This window comes from Patagioenas fasciata, chromosome 2 (genome assembly GCF_037038585.1).
Source record: "Patagioenas fasciata isolate bPatFas1 chromosome 2, bPatFas1.hap1, whole genome shotgun sequence".
NCBI classification, from domain to species: Eukaryota; Metazoa; Chordata; class Aves; order Columbiformes; family Columbidae; genus Patagioenas; species Patagioenas fasciata.
Window position 1 is genome coordinate 45,237,562 of NC_092521.1, and position 14,158 is coordinate 45,251,719.

General features: G+C 38.9%; 1 protein-coding gene across 5 annotated transcripts in view; it reads right to left on the minus strand.

The window, feature by feature from the left end:
* Positions 1 to 14,158, minus strand: part of SPIDR (scaffold protein involved in DNA repair) — a 212,972-nt gene that overhangs the window by 67,708 nt on the left and 131,106 nt on the right. For 4 of the 5 annotated variants that reach the window (XM_065831739.2, XM_071804139.1, XM_071804138.1 and 1 more), the window contains 2 exons: positions 7,289 to 7,499; positions 5,150 to 5,400 (listed from right to left, as the gene is read on the minus strand). The exons of the other annotated variant lie outside the window; for it this stretch is intronic. In XM_065831739.2, the coding sequence (XP_065687811.1) occupies positions 5,150 to 5,400; positions 7,289 to 7,499 (462 nt within the window). The remainder of the gene's footprint in view (positions 1 to 5,149; positions 5,401 to 7,288; positions 7,500 to 14,158) is intronic. 5 annotated transcript variants of the gene reach the window in all.

Genomic DNA, 14,158 nt, shown 5'->3' on the forward strand with positions numbered 1-14,158 from the left:
TGCACAACAGCACAGGGAAGATACCATGTTAAATGTATAATAAAATTTAATCTCAGCTGCACAATGTGATACCAAAGCTGTTTATCCAACAGTCTTTTGTCCTTACTCTCTGTTTTGGTGGCTCCAGTCTGAGAATTACAAATAGAGCAGGGTGGAGCAAAAGGGAATAATCCAAGTGTCAGGGAGTCTTAACTGTGAATAAAAAATAAAAAGAAAAAAGAGAGACTTCAAAGCAGAAACAGGTTATTAGACCTTGAACCACAGCTGTTAGGAGAACTATTACAAGCCTGTCAATTAGCAATTAGACTACTTTGCAAGAATATTAAAAGCACGTATTTTCACTTCTGAGAAGATTCTGAAAAGGAGAAATCAGAGAAAACTTGTATCTTATGGAGTACTCTCTACTGCACTTCAGTTACCTATTTCCTGTTTATTTCCCACTTGAAAAATCACATCCCAGAAACATAATGTAATTTTTAAAAACTTGCATTTATGACCATTCCATTTAAAATGTTTTGTTGAAAAAACACAAAAAACAAATGGAATGCTGTAAACAGATTTAAATCAGCCACAAAAAACATTCTGACAGATGTTAGCATCTGTGAATATGGAGCTTTCAAGGCAGTCCTTTCCAATCTGGGCTCTTTTCAAATAAGAAGACCTCCAGGTTTTTGTTGTTGTTGATTTCAATATGCTTTATAAAAATTAAGCTAGGTTTTCTGTAGCAGAAGGGTGATTTTTCAATATATTAGTCCACCTACTCAGTACGCCAGTTGTAGCACTTGACTCTCAACTTTTAGGACAGGTTAAACCATTGACTAGATTTGTGTTAAGATAAACAACAAAGACCATTAGATGAAGAAAACGAGGAAAAAAGGAAACACAACTTCGAAATGAGTTAGTTTTACGGGATTACCACTGCAAATAAAACCTTTTTACACAGAATTACATAGGAACAGAGCATAATGAATCCCAGAAACTATCGTGTTTCTGGGGGCCTGATCAGAAAGAGAAATGTGACTTTCTCCACACTTCTATTCCTTCCAGCCGCTCCAACAAATCCTCAGCTCCTCTAAATATTGTGCTCCCCAAGGGTCCTGCCTGCATGGTAGCTGATCTTTCCACTTCTCAAAGAACTGGCAAATTGAAAGCAAAATAAAGAGCGAAACCAAAAGAGCTATTGATGACTAATGGATAGAGGCACATCACATTATTTTTCAAAGTAAATGTACTGTCGTTCTTTCGTTCTTGGAACAGAAAGTTACAGCAGGCCAGAGTGCTAACGTTCAGGTGGGAAGTAGGTCAAAACACACACCAAGAGAAGTGAATGGAAAATTTCTTTAGTCACCCGTAAAGATTTTAAAATGTGGATTCACAGCTACAGTTAGCATTGTTTTATATTAGTTTTTCCTTCTTAACAGAAAACACGTTTTTCTCTCCAGCCTCCTCACCCAAATCTTTTGAGCACTCTGACCAGTTTAACTGCCTATTAGTCCTAAAAATGTGTCTATTTTAGTTTCACCAACTACCACACAACCAGTCCCATCCTTTAAGGCACAAAACTGACCAGCTCTATTTTTTACTGAACTCACGTGGCCTGCTCAAAACAAACAGACACTGGCAAGAGCAAAATCCAAATTATACACTGCTTTAGCCCAGGAACACAAAGTACAAGGCCGAGGCAGTGAGTCAGACACCTCAGCGCCAGCAAGCTCCTCAGGTTGACTGGAGTCTCTTTGGTATTCTCGTACGTGTAAGCCAGGCCTTTTTCAAAAAGAGTCAAAGCGATCAGGTTTAGGCAAACACGTGTCGTGTCGTTTGCAGAAGTCTCTCTCTCATCAGAGGGGATAAGGCAGCAAAAAGTATGCCAGGAATGTTGGAAAGGGGCAGACAGTCACGGAGAGTCATATTTTCTTCTTTTTTTTTCCCCCCCATGGAACTCCTTCAGCATGAAAAGTCCATTTGCGAGAACGGTTAATTACAGGGGGGAATGGCAACTTATTTGACAATAACACGGGCAACTTGGGACCAATTTATGCAGACACAAACCAGAGAACTTTTTAGTCTCTAATGATTTCTCAGCATCCTTGGAAAATGGTTTAGATACCTCAGCTAAACAGACTTAAACCCATCAGATGTATCCATTTGTCTATCAGTAAAAGGCCAGATTCTATACATGTGTATTCCTGAACAGTAAAAGCTAGACGCATATAGGCATTACAGTCATTTCTGTGCTTTATCTGTGTTAGTATTAACCAATTAAATGAATCCGTTTTCTCACAATGAAAATAGAGGTTTCTCCCACAATTTGCCAGTCTCTTTCTAGAAACTGGATGCCTTGAACAAAATGCATCGTGTCCCCTGCTCCACATTTAATTTCATGTTTCTTTTCATCTTAATGTGATTTTATGCCTCCCTGTGGCAACAGCATCTAGATTATTGTGTAGTGCTGCAAAAGAAGATACACAATAAAACAGCCTGTCTAAAATACAAATCAATTAACTGTTCATCTACCTTGATAACTAATTAGAAACTTTTGTTTACAAAACAATGAATTATGTAACTCATCTTGCCTCATAAAATACAAACGCTGCTTTCACGGCAGTTTTACTTCACAAAAGCAGTAAGTTTGCAAAGAAAAAAAGCAGGTGGTATTTTTTTGTTGCGGGTTTTTTGGGGGGTTGTTGGGTTTGTTTTTCGGTTTTGTTCTTTTTTTGTCTGGGTTTTTTTGTTTTGGTTTTGATTTTAATTACAAAGGATGAGCCATCACTTGGTTCAAAGGACTGCCAGAGGGCGTTGGACTCTTGCTCACTATCAGGTGACAGACACAGACATTTTTGATAGAGGAGAAAAGTCTCATGTGGATGCTTATCAGCCATGGAAATAGCAGCTGATAAAGCAGTATGAGGTGTTTTCCATTCCTCCGTCTTTACAAGCATTCCTTTTCTTCTTTGCAGAAGAGAAAGTGGGTTGATTTTTCTTTTCGGGATCCAAAAGACAGTCTGATGGCTGCAAAGGACAACAATCAGGCTCTTTTTTGAGCTGGGACATCTATAAAATTTGAGGAACTTCCAAGAGACCAGTTGAACAACTGTGTGTGAGAATACTCAGCTACGGCATGTACTCAGAAGCAATGGGCTGCCATTTTTTATTTTATTCCTATTTCAAGATTGACATAAGAAGTGCAATCTGAGATTTCTGTTTTCTTTCACCCCATTCCTGGGAAGGGTGTGGGCTCAGGCAGGTTAACTACCTCAAATTGTGTGATCTCAAGTATACTTTTGGTTAAAAGTTGGAAAGGAAATGGAGAGGGTATTATCGCTTGAACTCTGCTAGAATTGATGGTGTTAAAAATCAGCCTGAATAACAGACTGCCAGCTGCCTTGACTTTTGGTCAAATGCAGTCCTGGGACAAAATCTACACAGAGGAGCACTGTCCTCAAAATCACATATTGATGTGGGGCTGCTAAAGTAGTTTTCCTCTCACTTGAAAAAAAAATATATTGTAAAAAGAATGACATAAGTATAAAGCAATGCATTCACACAAGATGGACTAATTACTTTTTAAGAAATTATGCAAGTTAAAGTCAATATAACTACTGTGCAAAGGAGCTTTTAAAAAATATTGGAGACAAGGCTGTTGATACTTACTTTTCTGTGTGTGATGACAGAGCTTGCATTTTAGGAAAGAATAATCTTCCTAAATTCCTCATGGAGAAATTTTATTCATCAATGAGTTCTGTAAATTATCCAGCAACTTACGAGGTAGCAAGAATGGGGAGAATTTCTGTATTTCAAAAGCTCAGGAAGAAGGACCTGTGAGCACGCTACTAACACCAGCAGGGTGGCTTACAGGAACTCAAATTCTTCAAACCTTTGAAGAATCCCTTCAAAGCCTGTTGCAAATTACATCTGGAGATTTCTCAATGGGACCTTTTAAACTAATTGCACATCTCCATTCAGGTCCTAAACTCTGCAGCAAGATAGATCTCCTAATGTCCTGAAAAGCTGAACTTAGGAGATTTATATAAGCTCTGCCACTGTAACTCACTTTAATCAGCTTCCTGAGTGAAAACAAAATGGAATGTAGTCTACCTTTTAAATTTTAAGCCAGCATGATTTTTACTGCTAGAGTTTGGTTAGGTTATGGTTGGACTCAATGATCCTGAGGGTTTCTTCCAACTGAAATGATTCTATGATTCTATGAATCAAAAGTTAGTGCAAAAGCAAAGGAAGGAAATTCAATAATAAGCACGGTGATCTCAGTCCCAAAGTTGCTGAGAAAGACTTTGAAATCAGTCTTTGGTCTCAAACCTTGAGGATCATGAAAGGAGAAGGAAAGGATTCAACAGTTCAGTACTGGTCAGAAGGGAAAACTGTGACTGATGTATCTTTTGTAATTAAGAAAACAAGGTCCCATTCTTGATTCCCTACACCGAAAACAGATGAGTGCTAGGATGCAAAGACTAAAACAGGAGAGGCTAAAACCACTGGTCTAAATCCATGTGCTCCACGGGTTTTGCGTGTAAGATTTCTGCATTGGTGTTAATGTTCTGACACCAGATCACTTTTTACTGCAGAGGAGCTGAACTGCTGCAACCTTCAGATTTCCAGAAGCCAATAGGAGCTTTTTCCAGTAGCTTCACAATGGAAGTTTGCATGTGTATACATATGTTTCTCCAATGGCATGTGGGCGAAATCACCATTTTAGAAAAGCCTTTTGTTTCTCTTTCTCTCTATGTATTTATCTTCTGTTTCAAAAGACCACCCTATGAGCAGAACTTACTAGCAGAACATACTGGAGACTGAATTAAGTAAATGGGAAGTAACAGTTATTTTGTGAAACTCAATGAACAGCATAAGGTGTCGATGACCATCACTGGTTTTAAATTAACTTCCCATTAATTAGTTTTCAATCTTCCTGTCATCTGTTGACGCAACACATGGATCCTCCTCTCCTCTGGGCAGGACTACTTGTGTGTCACACTATACCTATTAAAAAACTACACCACTTCCAGCAGGAGCCCTGCACCTTGTGCTTATTCCCTGCGAGCTGATGACTACGGATGAAATTTCCAAACTCCCTCCCCTACGGTTTCTCATATATCACAGTCTCAAAAGGAAAATTCCCATGAATCTTATTACTCACCTGACACTCAGTGGATCTGAATTTATGATGGAAGTTGCACAAAGAGGCTTGTTTCCTTGAACGTGGCTTCTGTAAGCTTCTCTTGCAGGCAAACAGTACACCCTTTGGATAACAACTCGGACCTGTGCTTCTCTCCATCCCACTGCTCCCTGGCTTTCCACCATTTCAAGCAGAGAATCATTAACAGCACCCTGTGCTAAGGGATGCTGTTTCGAATCACACTTGTGATGGATTTGTGAAGCACAAGCGACCTGGTGAAGGAAAACCCATTAACAGAAGCATTTCACAGGACCTTGAAATAATGTAGCGCTAAAGAGTAAAACTTGAGCATGAAAAATCACTGCGCAAAATCAGTTTCAAAACACATACTGCATCTAAACTAATTTAGAGGCTAATGGCCATTATCTATGGTGGATTTCTAATGAACACTCAAGAGAGCTGAGCACACAGTGCTCTCCTGTATTTAACTGGTGCTCTGGACTGAGAGATGAAGGTGACATCAGCAGGAAAAAAGAAATGATATTAGTATTTATGATTCTTCCCCTTGAATTGAGCTTCATTTTTACTTCTCTGGTATTTTTTCCTTCCTATTTTCCTTCCTCTTCCAAAAAAGGGGTAAAATCCATCTTGAATGCTTCCGGACTTTGAGATTAAGTTGAAAATTAACAGGTGTCTAGTTTTATACAACAGTGAGTTAGTCCTCAGACTTACACATTTCAATGTAGAACGTTTCAATGTAAAAGAATTAGATGATTCACGAGAAGTATAAAACTTTGAAAGTACAAACTTTTATTTATTTTTTTCACTACTTCCAAAATAATAAAATAAATAATAAATAAAATAAATAATAAACAAAATAAATAATAAATAAAATAAATAATAAATAAATAAAATAAATAATAAAATAAAATAATCCAAACTTTCAAAAAATTTTATTAATAAAATTATGCTACATTTTGCCTTAATATAAATTAGCAATTTCATTAATTTTAAATTTTAGATAAATCTCTTTTACTAAAAATTGTATGCAAATATAGACTAACATGGTCTATCTACATAGGCTCCTTCCTAGCAGAAGCCAAAATTCTGTTTCCACAATGAAACCTGTTTTTATATAAAGCTGGGTGCCGAGAAAGGTTTTCAGAGTATTAGAGTCATGCTTTATGTATTATCCACCAGCAAAGAAGGAGAATTTGCAGTATTTAAAATTGTGGTACAACACTACCCACTCGTCTACACAGAGATTGCAATAAAACTCGTCTACTGAGCTTTAAACGAAGTGGTTTTGTTTGTTAGGAACCATGAGGGGAACAAGTAAATTGTTCTGGTTTTCAAATACCACAGCAGAAGCTTTTTACAAAGTAAAGCTGAAGCAAGAAAGGAGATTAGGATTTGATTTATGTAAATTTTTCATTCCCAGGCCTAGAATGGGAATTATATATAAAGTAAAAAATGCTGACACTCAGTGTTGCTCATCAAACTCGTAGGGCCAAAATTCTCAAATATTAATAAAGATTTTGGGTGGCCAATATAAAGCCTTTCTTGCAGAAAGTGCTGGCACAGACCATCAGAAAACCAGATGCTTAAAATACTTCAGCTTGTACCACCACAGCTAGAGACATGCACAGTCAGTAGTCATTTTAATACAAAAAAGTCAAAATAGGAAAGAAATCAAATTGAAGGGGTGGGAAAGGGCAGTTACCAATCGATGCTTTAACGAAAGGACAGGATCGATTAGGAACTGAGTTTCCCAGTCAAAAGGAGTGGGAAAAAGGAATGTTTATTTGAAATAATATCTTGAGTGAGTTAGCAGAAAACACAATTTTATTTCATATAAAGCTTAGCTGTTCAGCTATAAATAATTAGTGAAAAATAAATGAAAAACCAAGCTACAATTACTATTTAGCACAGTAGTAAGACTTCAGCAAAATAACCTCACAGCAGTTAAGCATTTGGATGGGCCAAAAGCCTCTATTAAAAAAAATATTATTAAAACAAACACTTGCAGATTATGCAGCCTTGGCTAAATGAAAGTGGAAACTGAACAGGTCAGTAATTTAGAAATTTTGCTTTTGTTATGATTTCCAAATATCTCCAACTTCTTAGCAAGTGCTAAACTGTGAAGCAAATGGACCTTACCTGATTATCTGAAGATTCCTGGTGTAACTTATCATCAGGGTCATCTAGTCTGAACGTCTGTGCCAAAGATACAATATGCTTCCTAATAAGCATCTTTGTAAGACCATATGTCTTCTCTCTTGTTTCTGAACGTTCACTGAATAGCACCTTCTGACTAAAATACGTATTCATGATAACAGGAACATCTGCATTTTTGAGGAGCAGTTTTTGCCTGGAAATAAATAATTTAAGTGGCATCAAATCCATTACAAGTTAAACCATAGATAAGTACTATTTTAAAACATGTGTTGTGTTGCATTTTTCTCCCCTATTTTCTGTAGTTGCCACTAAGACATTCAAAGCTGTGTTATTCAAATCACAAATAAACCGACCCGTAGACACCTTCAGCTTGGATCAGCTCCATTAGCTCAGGCACAGCCCTGGGCGAGTGGAGCTCCACGGCATCCAGGGACAACCTGCACCTGGAAGCTGCTGAGCTGACGAGCCCCAAGAACCTCATCGGGCTTCACACAAACTCTGCTGGGTGTCCCCACATTGTCAGCACAGAACCAGGAGCACCAGAAACCCCTGAGTACTGTTACCGAGGTAAAAAACAATGAACGCAAGATTATTAATCCTGCTCTGTGTTAATCCAACCCAGCCTGGCTCTTGCAGCGTGGGATGTCCCCATCTGGTGAGTGTGTCCCACTGACCCAAATTCATTCCCACTGCAGCCAGTCATGAGCTGTTCCTTCCACTTCCTCCTCTCTTTTTCTAAAAGCAAAATCTTCTGCTTTTCACAGAATCACAGAATGTTTGGGATTGGAAGGGACCTCAAAAGATCATCCAGTCCAATCCCCCTGCCGGAGCAGGAATGCCTAGATGAGGTTACATATGCCATGTATTATTTTGCCTGTACATCTGCTGCTGTCACAAACCTGCTCACCGAGACCCAGTTTTTGTTTCTAGTGATAATGTAAATTCCCAAACAGCTTCACATAGAGCAATTTCTCGCCCCAGCAGATTAAGGTAATGGTTGCAGAATCCCTAAACACACAATAATTTAATGCCAAAGCATATCTCAATGTTGGGACTTTTTCATACGCTAGTATCACAATCATACATTTAGAAAGACGCCTGTTATACTCAACAGGATACAAATCTAATGAAGTCAGCTAACAAAAACAATCAGTAATCTCATTTTCTAGAGACCATCAAAACAGAAACAAAATTGACTTCATGACTTTATTGCCGGCTGTGTTTTTCTACTATTAGATTTGTATCACTTGGGAGTAAAATAAGGTCTCCTGCCTTGGCAGCAAAGCTGAGGTGAGCTGAGTTCAGAAGTAACCTCAGGATTTCAGCCTCCAGACTGCTCAACACTCACATTATGGAGACAAAGCAAGTTTTCACATCTATGACATTATTTCTCAACATGCAACCATACAAGGTTAAAAAACCAAACCCCAATCAAAACCACTTATTTCTAATCTTGGTCCATACAAGATCTTGACCATGGTCTGTTTATAAGAGATTCCTTCATTCTCTACAGAGTGGACAGCTACATGAAAATTGATGCATACATATTTTCAAAAGAATAGGAAGAGTCACACTAAGTTCTTATATAGAATCCTCAGTTTTTTATAATTAGGAAAATAATGCAACAGGAAGATGATCTCTGCCTTTCAGAGTAGTAGCTCACAAGGCTGCCACATGGACGTTGCCTCATGACCTTCTGCATTACAGGTTGAAAACTGAGGAATTAGCTTGGTCAGCAAACCAAAACATCTCTGATCTTGTGAGTTTTTTAAACTGTCACTACTCCCTTCTTTCTGAAGAACAAAAATGTTTGTAAAGTTTGCTGCAGATCTCAGAACAGTTTGGGCTGTCTTCATGTGCAAATGTGGAATGAAAATTTTAGCACCTACTTTCTTGAGACGTCTGTGTTCAGACCCAAAGTAAACAGGAAATCTCTCTGAACACGAGACTGTTACGTCACTAATGTCAGAAGAATGTTTGCTTGATCTAAATCATCTCATTCTCTAAAAAAATACTGACGTTAGTAGCAAATCATTCGCAGGAACTCTGAGGTTTATGGTTTTATTTTTATTTTCCTGTGCAGATAGGTGAACAGTTTTTTTTTCTTTTTTTTAAAGCAGGTAGGTTTTACTGATACCCAAATTACATGTACCATGGTTTTGCTATGCCTATGCATTTCACGCCTTGAGTACAAGAGCTTTCTCAGCTCAGTTTCCATCAAATCTTTACATGGGTAACACATAAATTAATGGCTATTCAGCATTTCCACAAGCAAAAAAGGGACACACATTCAGAAGGCCCCCATTTCCTACCTGCAATTAGCTCACTAAAAACACTTCCGCTAATGAATCGTTTATTTTAGACCTGCACAAGTGTCCACTGACTTAGCACTAGCTCTTCAGCTAGGTCAGAGGAATTATCACAGCAGTCTACTTAACTCTTCCCTGTTTCTCAGTGGACAGATTCCTCCCTATAAGAAATGGAAAGGACTAGCAGTAAATAGAAATAATAACCAATTGAAATGAAATTTTAAAAGCTCACTGTTTTGTGTACAGGTGGATGGCTACATGAAAATATTTTATATTTCTATATGCATATATACAATGTACAGAAAATAATGTATATTCTCTCTATATAATATAAAGATATATATCTCTTATTCTCAAGTTTTATATATATACTTCAGTTTGAAGAACAGAACTATTAATATAATATGCATTGACTGAATGTGAACTCTGTCCTCTTCTAGAAATTCTTCCTAGTATTTCTCAGGCCAAACAAGTTCTGTGGGATGGGAGCTCTAATCATCATCATGGCAGAAAACTCCATACTGCCACTATGTATTGCTCACACTGTTCTCTTTGCCACAAAGGCAACCACGTTAGAAACATCATACACACACTCCTTACTTCTTTTTGTCTGCATGAAAGATACAGACTAAGGAAAAGAAACGCTGGAACAGTTGGAGAAAAAAAAATCACTTCCCCAAGCAATCCCTGTGGTCGTGAGCTGCTCGTGTTGCTCCTGTGCCTGAGACACCATCACTGATCTCCTCAGCCTTCTGCATCTGTTCCAGCTGCAAATTCTCTCCAGCCAGAAGCAGCCCCACTCTGCAGGATGCAGACTATACTCTGTAGCATCCTCTTGACGGATAAAGTGTTAAATGCGTTTCTAAGTCTTTTGTGACCTTTCTTAAATTTCTTCTTTCCTTTCTGCTTCATTATACTTAAAAGCTTATTTTAAAAGAATGAGAGACGTCATCGCATTCAGCAAATCACACAGAGACAATGGAAAAAAAATAAAGTTCACTACAGACTTAAAAAAACCCACCCTCTCTTGTACTCTCCAATTTTCTTCTTGCTCAGCAAAGTAAATTTAAAGGTTGGATTAGTAGCTGACTTCCTTCATAACTGTCTTTAGAGGAAAGGTCACTTGTAATGACCTGAAGTAGAGCCTGTGAACTTTTTATACTACAGGGCATTTTTTTTCCTGGTATGCAGACAATCAGCAATTGCCGTAACTGGTCACATGCTAAAGGAACATGAGGCAATAACGTTATTTTTTCTCTTTTCCAGCAGCAGCTTGCTTCTCTCTCCACGGATGGAGCTTGCTTTTTCCCTTCCTCCCTCCTATGATGAAACGGCAATCTGGCAGGGCACAAGAGATGTCCGAGCCTACTTCCCCATTAATCGTGGTCTACCATGAGATAGCAAACACCGCAGAAACTTCCAGCACAGCCCCGTATGAAGTTTCGTCTCGAGGCAGGGCCCGAATCCCACTGCCGACGTCAGGTTTGCGCAGCGGTGCCCCTGGTGCAGCCCGTCCTGTCCGCGGGCTCAGCCAGCGAGGAGCTCACAAACCACAGGCTTCCGCTCCCTTCTGCTGACATCAAACGCCGGCGCTGGTTCATGAACTCGAGATGGCTCTGGATCGCTTCAAATTACAAAACGCACTTTTTTTTGTTTGCTCGCCCTGGGTATTTTATTAGGCTTTTTTTTTTTTCTTTTATAAAGTGTAAAATGCCTAGAGCATTTTTTGGAAGAACACACTGCATTAACCAAACACTCTTTAACATTTCAATGACCTACAACATGCACCGTCATTATGAAACAGGCTAATTTCAAGTCTCAGAACAACGATTTCTGCGCAAAGAAGGTTTAGCGCCCAGCAAGCGGAACAGCAGTAGTACATGCAGGATAAAAGCATGCCAGAGCCTTACTCTGCTGCCCAGAAGCACGAGGAATCATCCCCCACAGGAACATCATACAGGACCCATCCGTAACTCTCTAGGAATCACTTATTTTGTCCAATATGGAGGAAGTTGCGTATGCTGCCTCTCGCTTGGGGTTGAGTGCCATTTGTAATGTCTTACCTGTGAAAAATTGTAATGTGTCCAAGAAATGCCTGAACAAACAATGAAAACAATCTAAAAAACCCACCAAAGTTCCCAGATCCAGATGGATCTCTGCCCACATACCACCCAAGGACAATAACTATCTTCCTAATACGTAGCCCAAATAGAAAAGCCATTAGGAACAGATCTACCTTCTGCCATGCCCAAACCAGAATGTTCATCCATGAGTGAGTAATCTCACCCCTCCCATGTGAGCCTCCATCAGTGTCATCCACCATCGGCTAAACAATCTGAATGAATACTGTGTTTGCGAGTTCACACTTTCATAATGCAAAATTTCTTCCCCTGCCTCAGCCTCAAAGACGGAAAACAAAAATCGGTTGGTACCTCTTTCTGTGAAATTATCTTACTCAAAGCAACAGATTATTGCGGTACAAATTCTCAAGGCTGACTGTACTCTTTTCTCCATGAAGAAACAGTATTAAACATCTAGAGCGATGTCCAGAGTCATGTATGTCAAATATACAATTCTCAACTGCGTCATGTTTCCAAAGAAACTTCAGCACCTCAGAGCAGCAGCTCTACAGAAGATACAACTAAAAAAAAAGCTACTCATGCTATGTCTAAAATGTCTACTTCCAGAATCTGATGCATTTTATTTGTGAATAGCTAGACATTTGTTTTGCTTCGCTATTGGAAAAATATTTTGTTTGAGGATTCATTCCATGAATAAAACACACAGAGAAAAGAATACATAGCTATAAAATGTATATATTGTTATAACCTAATCTGTTACCATTTGTCACTCAAGCTTAGGTGAAAAGCAAACTAAGGAAATTAGTAAAACAACACAAGTAATGAAAAAAAATCTTCTCTATTGTAGCATGAGTTCTTCCTGCAAAATAATATTGTATTTTCAACAAAATTACTTGTAAACCTAAGAAATCACTCCAGCAAGAAACAACTGCACACAAAGCCAACTTTTTTATTATTATATCATTTTGCTAATTTCAAAGTAATTATATAAACTAACCACTGGCTTGCCATAGTGCTGCCTTTTGAAATGTGACACCCTGTAGCATGAAAAAGAAAAAAAAGTTGTATGGAAATTTTCACATTTAAGAAGAGCTCTGCTATAAAAAGCTTGTGGTTAACATTATGCACGACTGTATCACACGCCCAGTGCTCTCACCTCTGCAGGGAGGTGCACCACGGGCTAACTGAAAAGGATGTGCAGGTCTTCTGATGTAGGAAAGCCCGGGTGGATATCAAAGCAAACCTCACGCACCTCCAGGAACACCAGGCTTTGCCAAGACTGGGAAGTAGGGAAGCTGCTCAGAGCTCTCCAGCCACTGGGTCTGTCAATGAAGAAAGCACCTGAAATTTCTAGCATTCTGGACCACAATTTATCGCGACAAAGCTTAACCTTTGGCACCACCGAACATAAAACTCCACTCACAGGCTGCACTTATGTACAAACTGGTACAAAAAACCCCAATCTCTTGAGCTCATTGGGGTAATACTTTTGAGAGAATTTGGTAACAAACTACTCCAGCTGTGATCCTGGGACTTTTCTAACACCTAACACAAAAGTCAAGCACAAAACCATTTTTAAAATATGCAAAGTTCTATTATTAAAAACACTGCACAAAATAAAGCATTAAACAAAAAAGTTACTTTAAAAACAAAACAAAAACACTCCCCCCACACACAGTGTGAGGGTTTTACAAGTAACTAGGGAGATATAAACATCATGGTTATCTTTTCATAATCAAGATGTTATGAAAGAATTCCAATCTGTGTGTTTACCCCATATATCAACTTGTGTCTGACTAGCCACGAGATCATTACTCAGACGACTTCTTCTCTCTGCTCCCAGTGCTAAACTGCACGTAGAGTTCATGGTGGCTGAGGGATGATGACTGGAGCCACCAGAAACTCCACGGATATATCAGAGGGATTCTGAAAGGTGAAAAAAGTGGAAGCCAGCAAACTGCAAAGTGACATCATATTAAAACTCGCGGTGAATGTTGAAGATAACAAAAATGGCTGTAGTGCTGTGAGATCAGAGGCCCACCAACCCCTACTCCAGCTTACAGGAGCAAACAACAGATGTTTGAGGAAGACTATTAAAAACGAAAAAAAGGCAAGCACGTAGTGAAAGTTCTAAAGAACACTGTCCTCTAATACCTTCTAAAAACTTTCAGCTTAGGGGCTTCCTAAGGCAGAAGTAGTGTCTTTTTAATTAACAGTCTTTGCTAGACTTTTCTTCCAGGAACTCAGGGGCCTGCTTTTTGACCATTTGCACATTTACAGCATCCACAACATCCTGCAGCATCCACAGTGCTCTACAGCCTAATTACATACATGTGAGAAACCACTTCCTTCTATTTGTTTTGATCTGTCACCTCGTGGTCACATTGCTGCCCGCCCCCCCCCCCACTTCTTGATTTTAAAAGAGGCAGTGAGTGATCATCCTTCTCGATGCACTTCCTAAC